Below are 23,146 nucleotides of genomic sequence, written 5' to 3'. Positions count from 1 at the left end.
CAGAGAAGAACATGAATATAATCAGAATACATTGTAAAAGACACTTTTGACTTTGCAAGAAAATCATCATACATTAGAAAACCAAGAAGAAAAGGAAAAGCTTTTGAATGACCAAGCATATGTGACAAGCAACTCAATATTTACATTATAACAACAGTGGAAATTCCTGGTTGGAACAACACTTACAATAAAGGAAACACAACCACTTACCTATAGCTCTGTGACATGTGGTAGATATAAGCAAGCAACAGAAAACAGTATTCAAACTAGCTTTCAAACTGCTCCTCTTTCACATAAAACCACACAGACAACCAAATGATGCAAGACCGACTGCTTGTTAGCAATTGTTGAGAGAAGTTGCCTGGGCACATGGAGCTGGGGTGGGGGGAGGGGTGTGGTATAAGAAAGATGACTGAGCATCTCAACAACAAGAAGATAGGAATTCAGAGGATACGACATATAGGAGGGAGGGGGAAACTAAGGAACAATGGGGAAGAGAAGAGGGAGTGGGAGAGGTAAGAAGTCAGTGCCTGAATTGGGGCAGGGAGAGTGGTACGAGTACGCAGCTGACGAAGTAGAGAGCGAAGGAGTGGTGCAGAAAAGATATAGAATGGAAAAGGTAATGTGAGGCACTGGGAAAAAGGTTAGTAGAGGTTTAGGTGATTGTCTTGTTTTGCTTTTTGCTTTGTTTTAGAGTGCGAAACTACTAAGGTCATAGCACCCATGTCTGAACCTTACAACACAGAGACGAGAAAGGAGTTAAAAACAACTACATATTACGCCCAATCGATGGAAGGAAAGACAGCTATGAACAGGGACTTGGAGAAACCCCATAAAATATGCCATAGAGACAACAGGGGTCCTGAACTAAAGATTAAATGTCCTTTGCCACATTGTTATGATGAATAAAAAGTAAAACACACTGGCACATTGTTTGCTAAAATTGGCAATAAATCAGACAGCAAATATAAATGAGAATGTAAGTGGTTAAAAACAGTGCAGTCTGTCAGGAAATGGGGACCCATCAAAGGTTGAGGACGATGAGCAAAAAGTGGTGGGGGATCACCACTTAACAAATGGCGATGGCTAGAAAGACAGTGGCCAATACACAACCTAGGTAAAATGATCTCCTTGCAGCAAGAGGGCCGCTTGGAGAGGTTTAACTCCCTAGAACTTGTTCCCATGAAGGGAAGACAGGTGGTGACACCAAAGTTACACCACCTGCTGACAGACAGCAACACAGAGATCATTTGAGGAAATGGAAGAACTAGCAGGCCGAGATACGAGGTAGCAGAGAAGAGGGTCACACTCCATACTCGCGATCAAAGGAGTCACTGAAGGAGGAGGCATAGGATGGGTGGCCAAGCATGGCAGAGAAACAGCACGTGTGTCTGCCAAGGAGAAAATCACGGCTGTACGAAAGCGTTAGTTCGGCAGCTTCTGCATACAAACTCTCAACCCAGCTAGTGTAAAAGACACCACAGGCCAAACAGATGCTATGATGGTGGATTATATTGAGATGGCATAAGATGCACGGATATGCAGATGAATAACAAAACACCTGTAGCCTAGTGTAGAATGGACAAGGGACTAGTACAAATGAAGGAGGGTGGTCCGATCTGCTCCCCAGGAAGTACCGCTGAGGCCACATAGAACACTAACGGACCACCTACAGCAGGTGGCCAGGTAAGACACATGGGAAAAACAAGAAAGCATGAGCCCCAGGAATTTTGTAGTTTCAATGAATGGAAGAGCAACAAGCTCAAGCTGTAATGACAGTGTCAGAAACCCATTGCAAAGCCAGAAATTCACAAAAATAGGTTCATCAGTGAAAAAGAGAAAGCCATTCTTGATGCTCCACAACTAAAGAGGATCGAGACAATGTTGAAGACGCCACTCGAGGAGACAAATCCACGGAGAACCGCAATAGATTGCAAAATCGTCAACAAAAAGGCAGCTGGAGATGTACGGCAGGAAACTGGCCATAATAGGGTTAATGGCAACAGCAAAGAGGATGACGCACAGGGTGGAACCGTGAGGCACACCGTTTTCCTCGATAAAGGTGTCTAACAAGGCAGAACCCACACAGACTTTGAAAACTCGGTCTTTTAAAAATTCCTGAAGAAGAAAATACGGCATGCGGCCTTGGAAGCCTCACATGTAGAGAATATGGAGGATATCAGTCCTTCAGCAGGCACCGTAGACTTTCTCCAAATCGAAAAACGCAACCACAGACTGGTATGTCTACAGAAAACCATTTATGATGTGGTTGGACAAAGTGATGAGATAGACAACTGCAGAATGGCACACAGTACATCCACACTGTGCAGTGGTTAGTGAATTCCAAGGCTCGAGCCACTGTACCAGCCGGGCATGAATCCATCAACTTGGAAACACAGCTGGTGAGAGAAACGGGGCGGCAGCTAGGAGGAAGGTGTTTGTCCTCACTGGTCTCGGGCATGGGTATGGCAGTGGCTTCACCCAAGTGCCTGGGAAACTTGCCCTCTGCCCAGATGTGAATGAGAAAGTGCTTGCCTGCAGGAGAAAGGTTCTGCAACACCTGAATCCAAAAATTGTCCGGCACTGTGGCGGAGGACAGGGATGAGGTGCTCCCTCACAGTTAAGGCGGCATTGTAGTACTCGTGATTGTGAGAGGACAGGGGTAGGGGTATCGCCCTAGCATCCTCCACTCAGTTCCAATGGAGTGGATGGAGCCTGAAATTTCCACAAAATTGCAGCCCGAGGTGTTGGAGATAGCAATAGGGTCCACTATGACATCATCTGCAATGGTCAGGACAGAAATTGGGGAACGGACCTCAGTCCCAGAGAGCTGTTGGCAGTTGGGCCACACGATGGAAGAGGGAGTGGATCTGTTGAAATAACTAACAGATGAAATTCAATTAGCTTTTTGCTATCCCGAAGAACACGATGACACAGCGCAGGCAGCTGTTTATAATGAATGCAGTTCGCCGTCTAAGGAAGATGGTTAAAAACGCAGAGAGCATTGCCTTGCACGCGAATCGCGTCGTGCCACACCTCAGTCCACCGAGGGATCAGGACACAGTGCAGTAAAGATTAAGTGCCAGGAATGAAACGTTCTGCAGCGGTAAGGATAATGTTTGTAAGTTATTCGACCAGGTCATCACAACTGGGGAAAAGTTCGTTGAAGGTTGGCAGGGAGGAGTAAAGCCTTCAGTTGTGCACGCATGTAGGTGGGATAGGAGTAACCAAATGGATAGCACACGGGGAATGGTCGCTCGAGCACTTGTCACATAGGATGGACCACACAAGATCACAGGCAAGCTGGGCAGTGCAGAGGGATAGGTGCAAATGGGAATAGGTGTGGGTGGATTCTGATAGGAACACGGGTTCTCCCGGGTAAAGACAAACGAGAATAAATTGTCTGACAAGGTCACCCAAGAGGGTAATTCTCAGACAGTTTCTGGGAGAACTCCACAGAGGATGGTGTGCATTAAAGCTACCAAGCAACAGAAAGGGGTGAAGGAGTTTCCCAATAAGCTGGAGGAGGTCTGCCCTGCTGACACCGAATGACAATAAATGGTACAAAGGGAAACAGTGAAGTGAGGAAGGAAAATCTGGACAGCAATGGTTTGGAGCCAGATGTTCATTGAGATGGTTTGACCACGATCATCATCCCAGATGAGTAGCATGACTCCCCCACAAGATGAAATGCTATAAATGGGGGGAAGGTCAAAGCAGACTGGAAAAAAATGAGAGAGTTCAAAGCAGTTGTGAAGATGCAATTTTGTTTCCTGGAGGCAGAGAACAAGTGGATGCTGTGATTCCAAGAGCAGCCGTAATTCCTCTTTGTTGGATCTAAGGCCACAAATGTTCCATTGGAGGAGAGTCACGATGAGGAAAGGGGAGAAGGGAAAAGATTAAGGGGTGTCACCTTTGAGGCTGCCGAGTGCTAGTCTTCGAAGACCCTATACTACAGGGCGCAGAGGCTGGAGAATCCTGCTCCACGAGATCTACAGAGGCGTCAGCATTCTCCCTCTGTCAGTCCGCTAAGTCCTGGGCAGAAAGACGGTTGGTCGTGCACACCGGTGACACGGAGGTCGGCCAGGTGAGGCTACCATTTGACGACAATGTTGAAGGGGATCTCCAAGTCGGCGAAGAAGAAGACTGTTTACCTCTGTTTGATTTCTTGGAGCCTTTCCGGTTGGCAGAGGAAGACTCACATGCTTGTTGGCTGGAGGGACGTGAAAAGTCTATGCAGGAGTATTCCTTCTGTCCTTTCCGGCCTGCCACTTGTGCAGCAGAGGACTTTGACCCGTGAGGCAAAAGTCTGATGGCTTGTTGCACAGCTGGAGGAGATGAGGAAACAGGGATGCTACATTGACACTGAGTGATTATACAATCACAGTGCTGAATTTGAGGTCGCATGTCTGTGTGGCCACATTCTTCATGGAGCAAGAACAGTACTGTAAGTACCAGATGGTAGAACGCAAGGTTTCTGACTAGCCGACAACTTGCGAGCGACAGGGTAAAGCACTTTTCCCTTCACCTGGATCTTCTGAACGGCACGCTCATTGAGATATACGGCACACAATCTTGGGAGGAGGCTGCACGGTCGCCATTGCAGTTGATACAGTGGGGAGGTGGAGGCGAAGAATCACCCTTGTCAATATCCCTACCACAGGCTGGGTGTCGACAAAACATTTGAGTGTGATTGTAACAAGACACTGGTAGAAGCGTATCAGGTTCAGAATGTATGGTCAGACTGTGGTAAATTCATAGCCTGCTTTGATCTTTGATGGAAGCACTACTCTATCAAAAGTGAGAAATAGAGTGCATGTGGGCTCTACGGAAGCATCTACTTCTTTCATCACCCGATGGACTGCAATGACATCTTGATCAGAGAGGTAAGTCTGGATTTCTGCCCCAGTCAGACCATCAACCAGCTAAGTGAAAATAACGCCACATGAAGAATTGAGCACCTGAGAGCATCGACATGAACAGGACAGCCACGGAGGAGCGAAGCTGCAAGCAGTTGTGCTTGAGAATCGGAAGTAGTCTCCAAAAGCGAAGGGCCATCGCGTAAACAAGAGCAGGATTTGACAGAGCCGGCAACTGCATCAACGTTTTTCTGAATAATAAATGGATTTACCATAGCACAGGACTGACAATCTTCAGTATGTGAAACAATGAGGAACTGTGGTGCAGCTGGGAGGGTCTTTGAATCATTAGCCTCATTCCGTTTACGTTTAGAGGATGCTGACTGTGAAGATGATGATTGGCTCATTGTGAGAAAACCCCCCACGATTGCCAGTGTCCCCAATGGCACACTGCTTCCAACTGGAAGGCCCCTCTCAGAGGGGGTCCCATGGTAGCCGAGCACGAACCTGCCAAAGAAAGGCGAGCACCTTGTGGGGAGGTTTAGGTGAGGAGGAGTGCGAGACAGCAGGATGTGCTGGAGAGAGGTTCCCTCTTGCGTATTTCAGAGAAATTAGTGCTGGAAGCAAGTATCCAAATGGCTTGTGCAGTGAAACAGCTGTTCAAAACATTTGTGTTGTGACGTGCAGCATGTTCGGCAACTGGACGGTAAATTTTGTAGTTTACTATAATTTGGCAGTGGCTATTCATCCAAAAAGACACTTGGCTATTTGTCAAGCCCACATAGAATGCTGCACAGTAACTGCAACGTAACATAGCTGATATACGAGGGCGGTTCAGAAAGTAACCTCCGATTGGTCACAGTGCGGGTTGTGGGGGGAGTAGCGACGCCATCTGTGCGTTCACGCACTCAACAGGTCAGTCGGCATCAAGCCGTGGTCGAGTGAACGTCGTACCTGCGCTAGTTTAGTTTTTGTGGCAGTTTGAAATGTGTGCTGCAATAGAAAACCCCGCCAAATGTGAAGTGCGTGCTGTCATAAGGTTTTTTACAGCCAAAGGATATTCTGCAGCAGCTATTCATCGTGAGCTTTGTGCCGTGTACGGACCAAGAGTTATGAGTGAAGGAGTTGTCCGTGAATGGGTACGTTTATTTAAAAGTGGACGAGAAAACGTTCATGATGAAGAGAGGAGTGGTAGACCATCATTGGTGACTGACGAACTCGTTCAGACAGTTGATGCAAAAGTTCGTGAAAATCGACGTTTCTCAATGTCGGAGTTGTCTACTGGTTTTCCACAGATTTCTAAGACTCTCTTGTACGAGATAGTGACAGCAAGATTGGGTCACCGTAAGTTCTGTGCACGATGGGTGCCCAAAATTCTTACCGACCACCACAAAACTCAAAGAATGGCCTCTGCATTAGACTTTCTGTCACGTTATGAGGACGAAAGAGAACCATTGTTAAACAGAATCGTGACCGGTGACGAAACCTGGATTAAGTACGTGAACCCTGAGACAAAAGAACAATCAAAGATGTGGGCACATTCAAATTCGCCTACCAAACCAAGAAAAGCCTCGCAAGATTTTTCTGCCAGAAAACTGATGGCAACGGTGTTTTGGGATGCCAAAGGGGTGTTTTTGGTTGAATTCATGGAACGTGGTACGACCATTAATCAAGACGTGTACTGTGAAACAATAAAAAAGTTACGACGGGCTATACAGAACAAACGCCGTGGTATGCTGACTTCCGGTATCGTTTTTTTTGCACGATAACGCCCGTCCTCACTCTGCTCGCAGAACAACGGCCCTTCTTGAGTCCTTCAAGTGGGACGTTATCAACCATCCACCTTACAGCCCAGACCTGGCGCCAAGTGATTATCACCTCTTCATGCATTTGAAGAAATGGCTCGGGTCACAGCGGTTTGATGACGACGAAGAGCTCAAAGATGCGGTCACAGGCTGGCTCCAGGCACAAGCGGGTGATTTTTATGCAGAAGGAATTTCAAAGCTTGTGAAGAGATACGATAAGTGCCTCAATCGCTATGGAGACTATGTAGAAAAATAGTGCAAAGATTTAGTTGTAAGATGTATATATTAAAATATTTTTATTTAACTTGGTGTATTTTTTTAAATCAACCAGAGGTTACTTTCTGAACGGCCCTCGTATTATACAGCTGCATTCATAAGTTACCCAACCTTTTCTGAGATAGGAAATGCCTACGACAGTACTGCAGTAGCAGATGGTGGTGGTGGTGGTGGTGGTGGTGTGTGTGTGTGTGTGTGTGTGTGTGTGTGTGTGTGTTTAACAGGCCTTGCACCTGGGAATGACATATGAGGTGAAAGATTGGAAGGAGGATTGGAAGAGGGATGGACAAGGATATTCGGTGGGTTGGGCAGGCAACAGAACAGTACTTTGGGTGATGTGGGTAGGTATTTGCATACGACACGCCTAATCTCTGGGCGCAACGAGAATTAGTCGAACCCCTTGTGATAGATGTGGTCAAGTTTTTCAAGGCTAGGATGATACTGGGATATCAGAGGAGTTCCAGTTGTTGGCTGGTTAACAGGTTTACTTGTGTTGGATGAGGACATACTGTGGGAAATCTGTTTATGGATGTGCTGCATGGGATATTTTCTGTCAATAAAGGCTTTGCTAAGAATATTACTATACTTGTACTTCAACAACTCCTGCAGCATCCACAGGTGGTGGGGCAGTAAAGAAGACACTTTTTGACGTGGAACTGGTCACAGTTGTCAAAGTGCAGGTAGTGTTGGTTGTTGGCGCACTTGATACAAGCAGTCCTCTGAGAGGTGAAGACCGACACTTGGGAAGATGGCTCATTGAACTGAGGAGCACACGGTGAAGTGAATTTAGGAATAGATGTTGAGGTTACGGAAGAGAGAGCAAAGGTTGTCCCTGCCATGACCACAGATCATGGCAATCTCATTTATGGAGCTGAACCAGACAAGTGGTTTTAGGTGCTGACTGGATAGAAAAGATTCCTCCACAAGGCCCAAAATAACTTGGCACAGGCTTTGCAATAGGAATGTCCATGGCAGTACCACAGATTTATTTATGGATCTGGCATTCGGAAGTCAGAAAAAAAAAAAAGACCTAACTAACTGTGAATCAGGATGTGGTTCACTAGAAGGATCAGGAAAGACATGGTGGATTTTGAACTGGGGAAACATTGAGAAAAGTAGTGTTCCATGGCTGCAAGGTAATGGGTGTAGGGTATGTTGGTATGTAAGGATGCAGCATGCACTGTGACCAACAAGGAGTCCGGAGGTAAAGGGACAGGAACTGTGAAAGGGAGTAAATGAAATGTACTGTCTTCAACCTAGGATGAGAAGTTGTGGAAAACCTGCACTCTCAAGGCACCTCAGCAGTACATGGTACGCCTCTAATCATAGATGGGAGTAAGAAGGAAAAAAATATAGATAACAAAGACAGTGCAGTAGTACATTCATCACAAATACTAAATCACATGATTCCTCCTCCCCCCCCCCCCCCCCACACACACACACACACAGGTTGCCGCCATAATTACAAGATTTTGATTAATTCACTTTATAATGCAGCTCTGACCTGTGCAAATCATAAAACGAAAGTGACTAGTCAGTCATTTTTTAAAGATTCAATTTCACACTCTGCAGTTAACTGAAAAACTAAAAACCTGACATACGCCACTTTGTGAACATCCTGGAACATGCATTGTGTGGACTAACCATGAAACATAGTGTACAGCATGTCACCGATTTGTGTGGGCCAACAATACTGACTGACAATGGTGAAGAGGGCCTATTAATGAATACAGTGGCTTCATATTGAAAAACTGGTCTACATAAAAGAGTATTCCCAACTTTTAAAGGTGTGAAAGGACTATGACTTACGGAAAATCACTACAGACAGCTAAAAAGGTAGTCTAGAGTACAACAATAATGAGCAGTGACTATTGGGTTGTGTTGGAAATAACAAAAAGGGAGTAGAAAGACTTTCAATGCAAATTGAACATCAAGATGGATACCTAAACAGCACTTTAATTATTTAGAAAATTTGGTGCAATGCTAAGTAGCACTATAAATGAAAATGGAGATGTGTCTTTTTTTACCCCAGCAAAAATGATCTCAGCCTCAGGAAACAAGATATACATGGGATTCCTTGTGAATGTAAAATGACACATATTACCCAACCATGTCATACAGTGCAACACTGATTTGATGAACACCAACCAGATAAATCTGTAACAGCAGAGCATTGCCTCAGTACAGGACATTGCAAGATGTACGAGAAAACAAAGATTGTATCATAAGTTTTATCTTTCTGGGGGGATGTGTGATGAAGGAGGCAATACGTAACTGTAAAGTGAATAATGTACAATAAGTACAGCTTGGAACCCTGTGCTAGCTATGATTAGATATAAAGTGAAACAAGAATATTTGACAACAGCTGCACTTTATCCACACCCACAGCTAAATTTGGCACACGCGTGGTAGGCCGCAGCTCAGTTCCCAGTTGGAGTCTGTGAAAACTTCCATTGCTAACAGTAAAACACAGTCACCATCAGACTATGAACAGTATTTGTGGGATACACACAGTGTCACACAGCAGGAGACCTGAGAACCGTAATTGAATATATCCTCTGACTCCTGAACAGTCACACGTGTTTCAACACTCCAAATTTATTGTCAGTACATACATTAAAACTATAAATTATTTCAGTGCAAAAATTACAGATCACAAAAAATACAAGATGTCTAACTACACAAAAATTGTAGCTGCAAAAGACATAAACAGAGTTTTAACCAGTTGTAGACTTCATATCCTTTAGATACTGTCAATCTACTTTAGAAACAAGAAGAAAGGAGAGAGAGAGTACCTGATGTCTATCATCTGCAAGCACTGATTACTCCCCAATGCATTAATCAAATTGTAGAGATCAGACTTCAGTTTGGAATCTGGTATGCATAATGACTGAAGAACACAATCTTCTTCCTGAAACCAATTTCACTCATAAATGAACAAGTAGAAATTTACATATGAATATAATGAAATATTAGTACTGATTTCCTTTCATTCAGAAACACAAATCAGATACTTCTTATTAGACACCCAAAGATCTAATGAGGCCAACATGTACCATGGAAAGAATTGCGTCAGAGAAAAGAGAGGGAACTATGTTTTTGATTATTTAATTACATGTAGCAGCCATAATTAAAGTAACCGAATGACTACAATCCAATCAGAGTAAGAAACATCTTCAAGATATTCTGTGTGTCACGCTACATCATCATTTTAACTTCTAACCAAATAACTTGATCCTACTCCTAATGATCCAACTCCCCAAGACACCATCCAAATTGAACCCTGCCTGGAACAGTTCCGTCCTCCGTCACAGCGGGACCCACCTCCTCTTCCTCAAAATCACCCTCTCCAAACCTTCCAGGAATTTCTGACTTCCAGCCTTGCATCTCAATCCTGCTTAAAAAGCCTTAATCCTACTCCCAACATCACCACTGCTGAAGCCCAGGCTATCCGTGATCTGAAGGCTGACCGATCCATCGTCATTCTTCCGGCGGACAAGGGTTCCACGACCGTGGTGCTTGATCGTCGGGAGTATGTGGCTGAGGGACTGCGTCAGCTTTCAGACAACACCACATACAAAGTTTGCCAAGGTAACCCCATTCCCGATGTCCAGGCGGAGCTTCAAGGAATCCTCAGAACCTTAGGCCCCCTGCAAAACCTTTCACCTGACTCCATCAACCTCCTGACCCCACCGACACCCCGCACCCCTACCTTCTACCATCTTCCTAAAATCCACAAACCCAATCATCCCGGCCGCCCCATTGTAGCTGGTTACCAAGCCCCCACAGAACGCATCTCTGCCTACGTAGATCAACACCTTCAACCTATTACATGCAGTCTCCCATCCTTCATCAAAGACACCAACCACTTCCTTGAACGCCTGGAATCCTTACCCAATTTGTTACCCCCGGAAACCATCCTTGTAACCATTGATGCCACTTCCTTATACACAAATATTCTGCACGTCCAGGGCCTCGCTGCGATGGAGCACTTCCTTTCACGCCGATCACCTGCCACCCTACACAAAACCTCTTTCCTCATCACCTTAGCCAGCTTCATCCTGACCCACAACTTCTTCACTTTTGAAGGCCAGACATACCAACAATTAAAGGGAACAGCCATGGGTACCAGGATGGCCCCCTCGTACGCCAACCTATTCATGGGTCGCTTAGAGGAAGCCTTCTTGGTTACCCAGGCCTGCCAACCCAAAGTTTGGTACAGATTTATTGATGACATCTTCATGATCTGGACTCACAGTGAAGAAGAACTTCAGAATTTCCTCTGCAACCTCAACTCCTTTGGTTCCATCAGTTTCACCTGGTCCTACTCCATATCCCATGCCACTTTCCTTGACGTTGACCTCCACCTGTCCAATGGCCAGCTTCACACATCCGTCTACATCAAACCCACCAACAAGCAACAGTACCTCCATTATGACAGCTGCCACCCATTCCACATCAAACGGTCCCTTCCCTACAGCCTAGGTCTTCGTGGCAAACGAATCTGCTCCAGTCCGGAATCCCTGAACCATTACACCAACAACCTGAAAACAGCTTTCGCATCTCGCAACTATCCTCCCGACCTGGTACAGAAGCAAATAACCAGAGCCACTTCCTCATCCCCTCGAACCCAGAATCCCCCACAGAAGAACCACAAAAGTGCCCCGCTTGTGACAGGATACTTTCCGGGACTGTACCAGACTCTGAATGTGACTCTCCAGCAGGGATACGACTTCCTCAAATCCTGCCCTGAAATGAGATCCATCCTTCATGAAATCCTCCCCACTCCACCAAGAGTGTCTTTCCGCCGTCCACCTAACCTTCGTAACCTCTTAGTTCATCCCTATGAAATCCCCAAACCACTCTTCCTACACTCTGGCTCCTATCCATGTAACCGCCCCCGGTGTAAAACCTGTCCCATGCACTCTCCCACCACCACCTACTCCAGTCCTGTAACCCGGAAGCTGTACACGATCGAAGGCAGAGCCACGTGTGAGAGCACCCACGTGATCTACCAACTGACCTGCCTACACTGTGACGCATTCTATGTGGGAATGACCAGTAACAAACTGTCCATTCGCATGAATGGACACAGGCAGACAGTGTTTGTTGGTAATGAGGATCACCCTGTGGCTAAACATGCCTTGATGCACGGCCAGCACATCTTGGCACAGTGTTACACCGTCCGGGTTATCTGGATACTTCCCACTAACACCAACCTATCCGAACTCCGGAGATGGAAACTTGCTCTTCAATATATCCTCTCTTCCCGTTATCCACCAGGCCTCAATCTCCGCTAATTTCAAGTTGCCGCCACTCATACCTCACCTGTCATTCAACAACATCTTTGCCTCTGCACTTCTGCTTCGACTGACATCTCTGCCCAAACTCTTTGTCTTCAAATATGTCTGCTTGTGTCTGTATATGTGTGGATGGATTTGTGTGGATGGATATGTGTGTGTGTGTGTGCGCGAGTGTATACCCGCCCTTTTTTCCCCCTAAGGTAAGTCTTTCCGCTCCCAGGATTGGAATGACTCCTTACCCTCTCCCTTAAAACCCACATCCTTTCGTCTTTCCCTCTCCTTCCCTCTTTCCTGATGAGGCAACAGTTTATTGCGAAAGCTTGAATTTTGTGTATATGTTTGTGTGTCTGTCGACCTGCCAGCACTTTCATTTGTTAAGTCACATCATCTTCGTTTTTAAATATATATATATATATATATATATATATATATATATATATATATATATATATATATATATATATATATATATATATATATAAAAAAACAAAGATGAGGTGACTTACCGAACGAAAGCACTGGCAGGTCGATAGACACACAAACACAAACATACACAACAAAATTCAAGCATTCGCAACAAACTGTTGCCTCATCAGGAAAGAGGGAAGGAGAGGGAAAGACGAAAGGATGTGGGTTTTAAGGGAGAGGGTACGGAGTCATTCCAATCCCGGGAGCGCAAAGACTTACCTTAGGGGGAAAAAAGGACAGGTATACACTCGCGCGCACACACACACACACACATATCCATCCACACATATACAGACACAAGCAGACATATTTAAAGACAAAGAGTTTGAGCAGAGATGTCAATCGAGGCAGAGGTGCAGAGGCAAAGATGTTATTGAATGACAGGTGAGGTATGAGTGGCGGCAACTTGAAATTAACGGAGATTGAGGCTTGGTGGGTAACAGGAAGAGAGGATATATTGAAGAGCAAGTTCCCATCTCCGGAGTTCGGATAGGTTGGTCTTAGTGGGAAGTATCCAGATAACCCGGACGGTGTAACACTGTGCCAAGATGTGCTGGCCGTGCACCAAGGCATGTTTAGCCACAGGGTGATCCTCATTACCAACAAACACTGTCTGCCTGTGTCCATTCATGTGAATGGACAGTTTGTTGCTGGTCATTCCCACACAGAATGTGTCACAGTGTAGGCAGGTCAGTTGGTAGATCACGTGGGTGCTTTCACACGTGGCTCTGCCTTTGATCGTGTACACCTTCCGGGTTACAGGACTGGAGTAGGTGGTGGTGGGAGGGTGCATGGGACAGGTTTTACACCGGGGGCGGTTACAAGGGTAGGAGCCAGAGGGTAGGGAAGGTGGTTTGGGGATTTCATAGGGATGAACTAAGAGGTTACGAAGGTTAGGTGGACGGCGGAAAGACACTCTTGGTGGAGTGGGGAGGATTTCATGAAGGATGGATCTCATTTCAGGGCAGGATTTGAGGAAGTCGTATCCCTGCTGGAGAGCCACATTCAGAATATGATCCAGTCCCGGAAAGTATCCTGTCACAAGTGGGGCACTTTTGTGGTTCTTCTGTGTGAGGTTCTGGGTTTGAGAGGATGAGGAAGTGGCTCTGGTTATTTGCTTCTGTACCAGGTCGGGAGGGTAGTTGCGGGATGCGAAAGCTGTTGTCAGGTTGTTGGTGTAATGCTTCAGGGATTCCGGACTGGAGCAGATTCGTTTGCCACGAAGACCTAGGCTGTAGGGAAGGGACCGTTTGATGTGGAATGGGTGGCAGCTGTCATAATGGAGGTACTGTTGCTTGTTGGTGGGTTTGATGTGGACGGATGTGTGAAGTTGGCCATTGGACAGTTGGAGGTCAACGTCAAGGAAAGTGGCATGGGATTTGGAGTAGGACCAGGTGAATCTGATGGAACCAAAGGAGTTGAGGTTGGAGAGGAAATTCTGGAGTTCTTCTTCACTGTGAGTCCAGATCACGAAGATGTCATCAATAAATCTGTACCAAACTTTGGGTTGGCAGGCCTGGGTAACCAAGAAGGCTTCCTCTAAGCGACCCATGAATAGGTTGGCGTACGAGGGGGCCATCCTAGTACCCATGGCTGTTCCCTTTAATTGTTGGTATGTCTGGCCTTCAAAAGTGAAGAAGTTGTGGGTCAGGATGAAGCTGGCTAAGGTAATGAGGAAAGAGGTTTTGGGTAGGGTGGCAGGTGATCGGCGTGAAAGGAAGTGCTCCATCGCAGCGAGGCCCTGGACGTGCGGAATATTTGTGTATAAGGAAGTGGCATCAATGGTTACAAGGATGGTTTCCGGGGGTAACAGATTGGGTAAGGATTCCAGGCGTTCAAGGAAGTGGTTGGTGTCTTTGATGAAGGATGGGAGACTGCATGTAATGGGTTGAAGGTGTTGATCTACGTAGGCAGAGATGCGTTCTGTGGGGGCTTGGTAACCAGCTACAATGGGGCGGCCGGGATGATTGGGTTTGTGGATTTTAGGAAGAAGGTAGAAGGTAGGGGTGCGGGGTGTCGGTGGGGTCAGGAGGTTGATGGAGTCAGGTGAAAGGTTTTGCAGGGGGCCTAAGGTTCTGAGGATTCCTTGAAGCTCCGCCTGGACATCGGGAATGGGGTTACCTTGGCAAACTTTGTATGTGGTGTTGTCTGAAAGCTGACGCAGTCCCTCAGCCACATACTCCCGACGATCAAGCACCACGGTCGTGGAACCCTTGTCCGCCGGAAGAATGACGATGGATCGGTCAGCCTTCAGATCACGGATAGCCTGGGCTTCAGCAGTGGTGATGTTGGGAGTAGGATTAAGGTTTTTTAAGCAGGATTGAGATGCAAGGCTGGAAGCCAGAAATTCCTGGAAGGTTTGGAGAGGGTGATTTTGAGGAAGAGGAGGTGGGTCCCGCTGTGACGGAGGACGGAACTGTTCCAGGCAGGGTTCAATTTGGATGGTGTCTTGGGGAGTTGGATCATTAGGAGTAGGATTAGGATCATTTTTCTTCATGGCAAAGTGATATTTCCAGCAGAGAGTACGAGTGTAGGACAGTAAATCTTTGACGAAGGCTGTTTGGTTGAATCTGGGAGTGGGGCTGAAGGTGAGGCCTTTGGATAGGACAGAGGTTTCGGATTGGGAGAGAGGTTTGGAGGAAAGGTTAACTACTGAATTAGGGTGTTGTGGTTCCAGATTGTGTTGATCGGAATTTTGAGGTTTTGGAGGGAGTGGAGCTGGAAGTGGGAGATTGAATAGATGGGAGAGACTGGGTTTGTGTGCAATGAGAGGAGGTTGAGGTTTGCTGGAAAGGTTGTGAATGGTGAGTGAGTTGCCTTTCCGGAGGTGGGAAACCAGGAGATTGGATAGCTTTTTGAGGTGGAGGGTGGCATGCTGTTCTAATTTACGGTTGGCCTGTAGGAGGATGCTCTGAACAGCCGGTGTGGATGTGGGAGAGGAAAGATTAAGGACTTTTATTAAAAACAGGAGTTGACGGGTGTGTTCATTGGCTGAGTTGATGTGTAGGTGAAGGATTAGGTGGGTGAGGGCAATGGATTGTTCAGAACAGTTCCCTCCTCCGTCACAGCGGGACCCACCTCCTCTTCCTCAAAATCACCCTCTCCAAACCTTCCAGGAATTTCTGACTTCCAGCCTTGCATCCTACGTAGATCAACACCTTCAACCCATTACATGCTGTCTCCCATCCTTCATCAAAGACACCAACCACTTCCTTGAACGCCTGGAATCCTTACCCAATCTGTTACCCCCGGAAACCATCCTTGTAACCATTGATGCCACTTCCTTATACACAAATATTCCGCACGTCCAGGGCCTCGCTGCAATGGAGCATTTCCTTTCACGCTGATCACCTGCCACCCTACCCAAAACCTCTTTCCTCATTACCTTAGCCAGCTTCATCCTGACCCACAACTTCTTCACTTTTGAAGGCCAGACATACCAACAATTAAAGGGAACAGCCATGGGTACTAGGATGGCCCCCTCGTACGCCAACCTATTCATGGGTCGCTTAGAGGAAGCCTTCTTGGTTACCCAGATCTGCCAACCCAAAGTTTGGTACAGATTTATTGATATCTTCGTGATCTGGACTCACAGTGAAGAAGAACTCCAGAGTTTCCTCTCCAACCTCAACTCCTTTGGTTCCATCAGATTCACCTGGTCCTACTCCAAATCCCATGCCACTTTCCTTGACGTTGACCTCCACCTGTCCAATAGCCAACTTCACACGTCCGTCCACATCAAACCCACCAACAAGCAACAGTACCTCCATTATGACAGCTGCCACCCATTCCACATCAAACGGTCCCTTCCCTACAGCCTAGGTCTTCGTGGCAAACGAATCTGCTCCAGTCCGGAATCCCTGAAGCAGTACACCAACAACCTGACAACAGCTTTCGCATACCGCAACTACCCTCCCGACCTGGTACAGAAGCAAATAACCAGAGCCACTTCCTCATCCTCTCAAACCCAGAACCTCCCACAGAAGAACCACAAAAGTGCCCCGCTTGTGACAGGATACTTTCCGGGACTGGATCATATTCTGAATGTGGCTCTCCAGCAGGGATACGACTTCCTCAAATCCTGCCCTGAAATGAGATCCATCCTTCATGAAATCCTCCCCACTCCACCAAGAGTGTCTTTCCGCCGTCCACCTAACCTTCGTAACCTCTTAGTTCATCCCTATGAAATCCCCAAACCACCTTCCCTACCCTCTGGCTCCTACCCTTGTAACCGCCCCCGGTGTAAAACCTGTCCCATGCACCCTCCCACCACCACCTACTCCAGTCCTGTAACCCGGAAGGTGTACACGATCAAAGGCAGAGCCACGTGTGAAAGCACCAACGTGATCTACCAACTGACCTGCCTACACTGTGACGCATTCTATGTGGGAATGACCAGCAACAAACTGTCCATTCGCATGAATGGACACAGGCAGACAGTGTTTGTTGGTAATGAGGATCACCCTGTGGCTAAACATGCCTTGGTGCACGGCCAGCACATCTTGGCACAGTGTTACACCGTCCGGGTTATCTGGATACTTCCCACTATATATATATCTTTGTTTTTATATATAATTTTTCCCACGTGGAATGTTTCCTTCCATTATATATATATATATATATATATATATATATATATATATATATATATATATATATATATATATATATATATAAAAAAATCGTTGTTACTTCAATCCTTTCTTACAAAAAACACTCGTTTTTCTGATACTATTCCATTCTAATACTCTGATTAATTTAATAAGTCACTAACATGAATCCTTTACAGAAGAACAGAAAAACTGGTAAAAGCCATCCTCGGGGATGATCAGGAAGTGAAAGGCTATTTACAATTTGCACGGAAACCAGATGGCAGTTATAAGAGTCTATGGGCATGAAAGGGAAGCAGTAGTTGAGAAGGGAGTGAGACAGGATTGTAGCCTATCCCCAATGTTATTCAATCAGTATACTGAGCAAGCAGTAAAGGAAACAAAAGAAACTTTAGGAGTAAGAATTAAAGTAAAGAGAGAAGAAATAAAAATCTCATGTTTGCTGATGACATTGTAATTCTATCAGAGACAGCAGTGGACTTGGAAGAGCAATTGAATAGAACAGACAGTGTCCTGAAAGGAGGATTAAGATGACTATTAACAAAAGCTAAATGATAAAAATGGAATGTAATCAAATTAAATACGTGATGCTGAGGGAATTAGATAATAAAATGAGAAGCAAGAGCAGATTATAAAATGGGAAGCAAAATGACTGATGATTGTTGAAGTAGGGAGCAAATAAAATGTAGACAGGCAATGGCAAGAAAAGTGTTCCTGAAGAAGAGAACTTTGTTAACATCAAGTATATATTTAAGTGTCAGGAAGTCCTTTCTGGAAGTATTTTATGGATTGTAACCATGTATGGAAGTGAGAAATGGACGATAAACAGTTTAGTCAAGAAGAGAATAGAAGCTTTCAAAATGTGGCGCTACAGAAGAATGCTGAAGATTAGATCGGTAGATCATGTAACTAATGAGGAGCTACTGAATAGAATTGAGGAGAAGAGAAATTTGTGGCACAACCTGACTAGAAGAAGGGATCGGTTGATAGGACACATACTGAGACATCAAGAGATCACCAATTTAGGACTGGAGTGGTAAAAATCTTAGAGGGAGACCAAGAGATGAACACATTAAGCAGATTCAGAAGGATATGGGTTTCAGTAGTTACTCAGAGGCGAAGAGGCTAGCACAGGAAAGAGAAACATGGAGAGCTGCATCAAACCAGTCTCTGTACTGAAGACCACAACAACAGCAACTCCTCTCTTCCCATTTATGGTAAAGTCCAGCAACTAACAATTCAAAGAGAGGCACAATTGCAGCTCCACATTTGATTAAGCAAGTAAGAGTTTTTATTCACATTTTTAACTGCTCAATAATCTTTAATTTGCCTCTTTCTTGGTACAAGGAAGGGTCAAATGCAATTTATTTAAAGAAATTCATATTTATGTACCATCACCTGTTGATAACATAAATCTTTATATTCACTACCAGTTTATTCAAAAGTATCAGGAAACACACAATTATTACAGGAGCTGCATTCCATCACTTTTCCTGTGATCTCAATAAAATAGAATAATTTAAAACCATTCTGCATCCTGTCATCTAGGGTAAAATCAGTATGTACAATTAAACAACCTTAGTACACTGTCCATTTCTACATTCCCTGCTATTATGTGGAATGCAGCAAAGAATGCAGAAATGGCTGTATGCTGTTCTCTACTTTCTTCTGAATCACTCTAATGCATTCTGACGCAATCCCTCAGTTTCCTTCTGGAAAGGAGACTGCTACTAAAATGACTCTTTGTGTAAATCTTAGGAGATCAGGAAACAGTTCTGATTCTTTAGCTTTTCCTTGGCACTTTCTACAGAACATATCTTATTACAAACCTGTATCATCTGCACAACAGCATCCATAACAGAAGCAATATATTTAGCTTTCATGTTATTGAGGTTCCTGCCCATACTCAAGTGCTTGATTGATTTATTTTTGCTGATGGCAGTCACCACAGAAGCTAAGTCTGCATCCATATCTACAACAAAAACAAATTAAAACTCAAGTTACATAACAAGAAAAATCTGCATTTTCTATATAAAAAAAGAGCAAGGAAGAGGGCATCAAATGACGCAAAACCATACCAGAACTGCACATTAACATACAAACGATTACTATGAAAATTAAATGTTTCATTCATTGAAATACAGCACTATATTTCATATAACTCCATTATTTACATAAAAGAAAATTGACGAACATCAAAAAAGTAAACATTACTGAGTAATCTGGAGGATAACAACTATCAAGCCCAGACAAAGACAAATAAAAGACAAAACCTAAGTGGGAATTAAAGCTTTCTTCTGCATGCTTAGAACTAATAAAATATTGTATGAAAAATTGAATATATAAACTGAAAAAATAATAAAATCCAAGTAAGAACAATCACATGGCATCTTTAAGTATTAAACAGGAACACATATCATGTATCATTAGCCTAGCACTCATAGCTCGATACAATAACAAAGAGCTTAGAGCGGGAAGGGTACAGTTTTTAAAAGGACATAGTATAAGGCACATTCAAAATGCGAAAGTTGTCTCCCTATGTTTAAAAGTTGGTGGCTTATCACAAAGTTGCACGAGTGCAGTGGCATCTATTGCTTCTTTAAAAAGTCACAGATGTCACTGTTTTGAGTCAGTAGTCATTTGACTGTGGATGACAGTAGAGAACAATGGCTCTGAAAACTGTCACAAAAAGTCTTGTCACATGGAAAGGCTGTTAGTGGCACCAAACTTTGTATCCAGACACTGAACAGAAACTAAAATTGAGGGTAGTAAAGGAGAAATACTCAACTTCACTTTAAAATGTTCCTCTGAAGAGAAAATGCAGGAGTACTACTGGAATTAAATTCTTGCATCACTACAAAGATGAGTGATATAGATATTAGTGTCAGTAGTACTGCAGAACAGCCGGAGTCGCCAAAATTTAACAAAGCTCCAGGACCTCATGGCATCCCTACCAGATTCTATGCACAACTTGTAGCTGAGATAGTCCTCCTATTAAGCATGATCTACCTTAGATCCCTCAAACAAAAAATTGTGCCCAGTAATCAGAAGAAAATACATGTTACACCTGGTGGCAAAAGGTAGCCACAAAACTACCATCCAGTACCATTGATGTCCATTTTTGTGGAATCCCAAAACAAATTATGAGATCAACTGGAATGATGCGTGTCAAATAGAATGACATCCATGCCAACTGGCATGGATTCAAAAAATATCAGTAATTTCTCACATAACATCCTAAAAGCAGTGGATTTGGTCAATTAGTTGACTTCAGAGATGCATTCGACTCACTACCACACCTACGCTTAGTAACAAAAGTATGATTGAAATATGAGATACTCAATAAAATTTGAAACTGGACTGAGGGTTTTCTGATAGGACGAAAGCAGCACGTTATCTCCGATGGAGAGTCATTGACAAATGTAGAGTTACTTTCACGTGTGCACTGGTGACATTTGTTGGGATCCTCCCTATTCTCGTGTATTAATGACCTGGAAGACAATATTAATAGTAACATCAAACATTTTGCAGATGACACAATTATTGTATCTCTGCCAAGTGGCAATGAAGATATCTTGTCAGCATTCGGTGGTATGGAGGTGGAATGAACTGTGTGCCTCCACAGGGAGCAGGCACAGACACTGAGGCTGCCAGGAGGTCTAACTTAAATGACTAAATCCTTTGGGTCCTTGGCTGCTTTAAATAAGTGCACACCAAGGACAAGAAACTTATTCATCTACTGCATATGAAGCAAGCCTTTCCATCCCATAATGGTACTGCATTGATTGTGCTCAGATTTTGACTTGAAAACAAATGGGACAATTTGTGCATCGGGATTAGTTGGTTGGTTTAAGAGGGGGGGGGGGGACACCAAACTGCGTGGTCATTGCTCCCCATCAGTAGTAGTTCTGGAATTTATCAGCTTGCAACTTCCTTAGGGAAGTCATGCATTAGTGATTCCCAACTTGTACTGCTTATATACATATTATCCAACAGTATTTTGAAACAGTTCCTGCACAGTATCATATAGTTTATTAAGGACATAAGATAAACATCAACAAAAGCAAAATGAGGATAATGGAATGTAGTCGAATTAAATGGGGAGATGTGGAAATGAGACACTTAAAGTAGTAAAGGAGTTTTGCTATTTGGGGAGCAAAATAACTGATGATGGTCGAAGTAGAGAAGATATAAAATGTAGACTGGCAATGGCAAGGAAAGCATTTCTGAAGAAGAGAAATTTGTTAACACTGAGTATAGATTTAAGTGTCAGGAAGTCCTTTCTGAAAGTATTTGTATGGAGTGTAGCCATGAATGGAAGAGAAACATTGACGATAAATAGTTTGGACAAGAAGAGAATAAAAGCTTCCGAAATGTGGTGCTATAGAAGAATGCTGAAGATTAGATGGGTAGATCACACAACTAATGAGGAGGTATTGAATGAATTGGAGAGAAGAGAAATTTGTGGCACAACTTCACTAGAAGAAGAGATCGGTTGGTAGGGCATGTTCTGAGGCATCAAGGGATCACCAATTTGGTATTGGAGGGCAGCATGGAGGGTAAAAATCGTAGAGGGAGACCAAGAAATGAATATACTAAACAGATTCAGAAGGATGTAGGCTGCAGTACGTACTGGGAGATGAAGAAGCTTGCACAGGATAGAGTAGCATGGAGAGCTCCATCAAACCAGTCTCAGGACTGAAGACCATAACAACAGCTATACCATGTCCAGAACTTATTGGGATCCTTTTATGTGGAGCCAAGTTCATGGTCTCAACCAGAGGTTCCATTGATTCTGTGACAAAATTACAATGAAATCCAGACCATTAGCTGCTTACAAGCATTGATAAATATCAATGGGGACAGTTGAAAATGTGTGCCCCAACTGGGACCAAACCCGGGATCTCCTGCTTACATGGCAAATGCTCTATCTGACTGAGCTATCAAGGGCATAGAGGACAGTGCAACTGCAGGTACTTATCCCTGACATGCTCTCCAGGAGACCCACATTTCCAACTTACTCTCCACACACTACATCTGTTGTGCCCCTGTCCATTGCACTCGTTACTCGCGGCAGTCAATCTACCGATTCCCGTAAGAGTTTGAGCACTGTGAGAGCATCCACACTGAAGAAGATCACCGGCTGGCAGATTCTACGATAGTCGAGGTTGCAGTTTTCAGGACTTTTGTTAACAGGTGGAGTGTTTATAGGTCATGGATACACTACATAGAAGAAGCAGCTACTCAAATGGCAGAGTACTGTGGACTACAAATGTTTGTGCTTTAAGCTAGGCAATAAGATTGCACATTATGTAAAACAGTTCAATGTCAAAATCTTAATAGTAAATTGCGAAAGCATTTGTAGAAAAGTCCCTGAATTTATGGCCTTGCAGAAAATTTGTCACACTCAAATCACATTTAAAATCAAGAGCTGGATGAAACTAAGTACAAAGGTCTGAAATATTTAACAAGGAATGGAACAACTATTCAAAAGAGAGGTTAAATGTCATAGAAGGGGGAATGTTTATTGCAATTGACAAAAATATTACATTTATCGAGGTCAAAAACGAGTCTGACTGCAAAGTTAACTGGATGTGAATAACTGGCGTCAAGTAAATCAGATGTTTTCTCACCAGTCACCTCATTCCCCCATAACAGCTGTATCATCATTCAAAAAACGTCTACACTCAGTAGCACGAACATAACCTGATCCTGCAATATTGGATGTGACTACCCTACTGAGTACAGACTGGCACGTCTGCAGATTCATTGCAGGTGGTATAACCAGACAATCTAGTGCAGTAGTTCTGAGCACATTCTCCAAA

General features: G+C 44.3%; 1 protein-coding gene across 1 annotated transcript in view; it reads right to left on the bottom strand.

The window, feature by feature from the left end:
• LOC126473606 (F-actin-uncapping protein LRRC16A) overlaps nucleotides 1-23,146 on the bottom strand; it is a 517,910-nt gene that overhangs the window by 177,805 nt on the left and 316,959 nt on the right. The window contains exons 15-16 of the mRNA XM_050100768.1: nucleotides 19,151-19,293; nucleotides 9,736-9,851 (exon numbers count right to left, since the gene is read on the bottom strand). Coding sequence (XP_049956725.1) covers nucleotides 9,736-9,851; nucleotides 19,151-19,293 — 259 coding nt within the window. The remainder of the gene's footprint in view (nucleotides 1-9,735; nucleotides 9,852-19,150; nucleotides 19,294-23,146) is intronic.

This window comes from Schistocerca serialis, chromosome 4 (genome assembly GCF_023864345.2).
Source record: "Schistocerca serialis cubense isolate TAMUIC-IGC-003099 chromosome 4, iqSchSeri2.2, whole genome shotgun sequence".
NCBI lineage: Eukaryota > Metazoa > Arthropoda > Insecta > Orthoptera > Acrididae > Schistocerca > Schistocerca serialis.
This window is presented reverse-complemented; position numbering and strand designations above follow the sequence as displayed.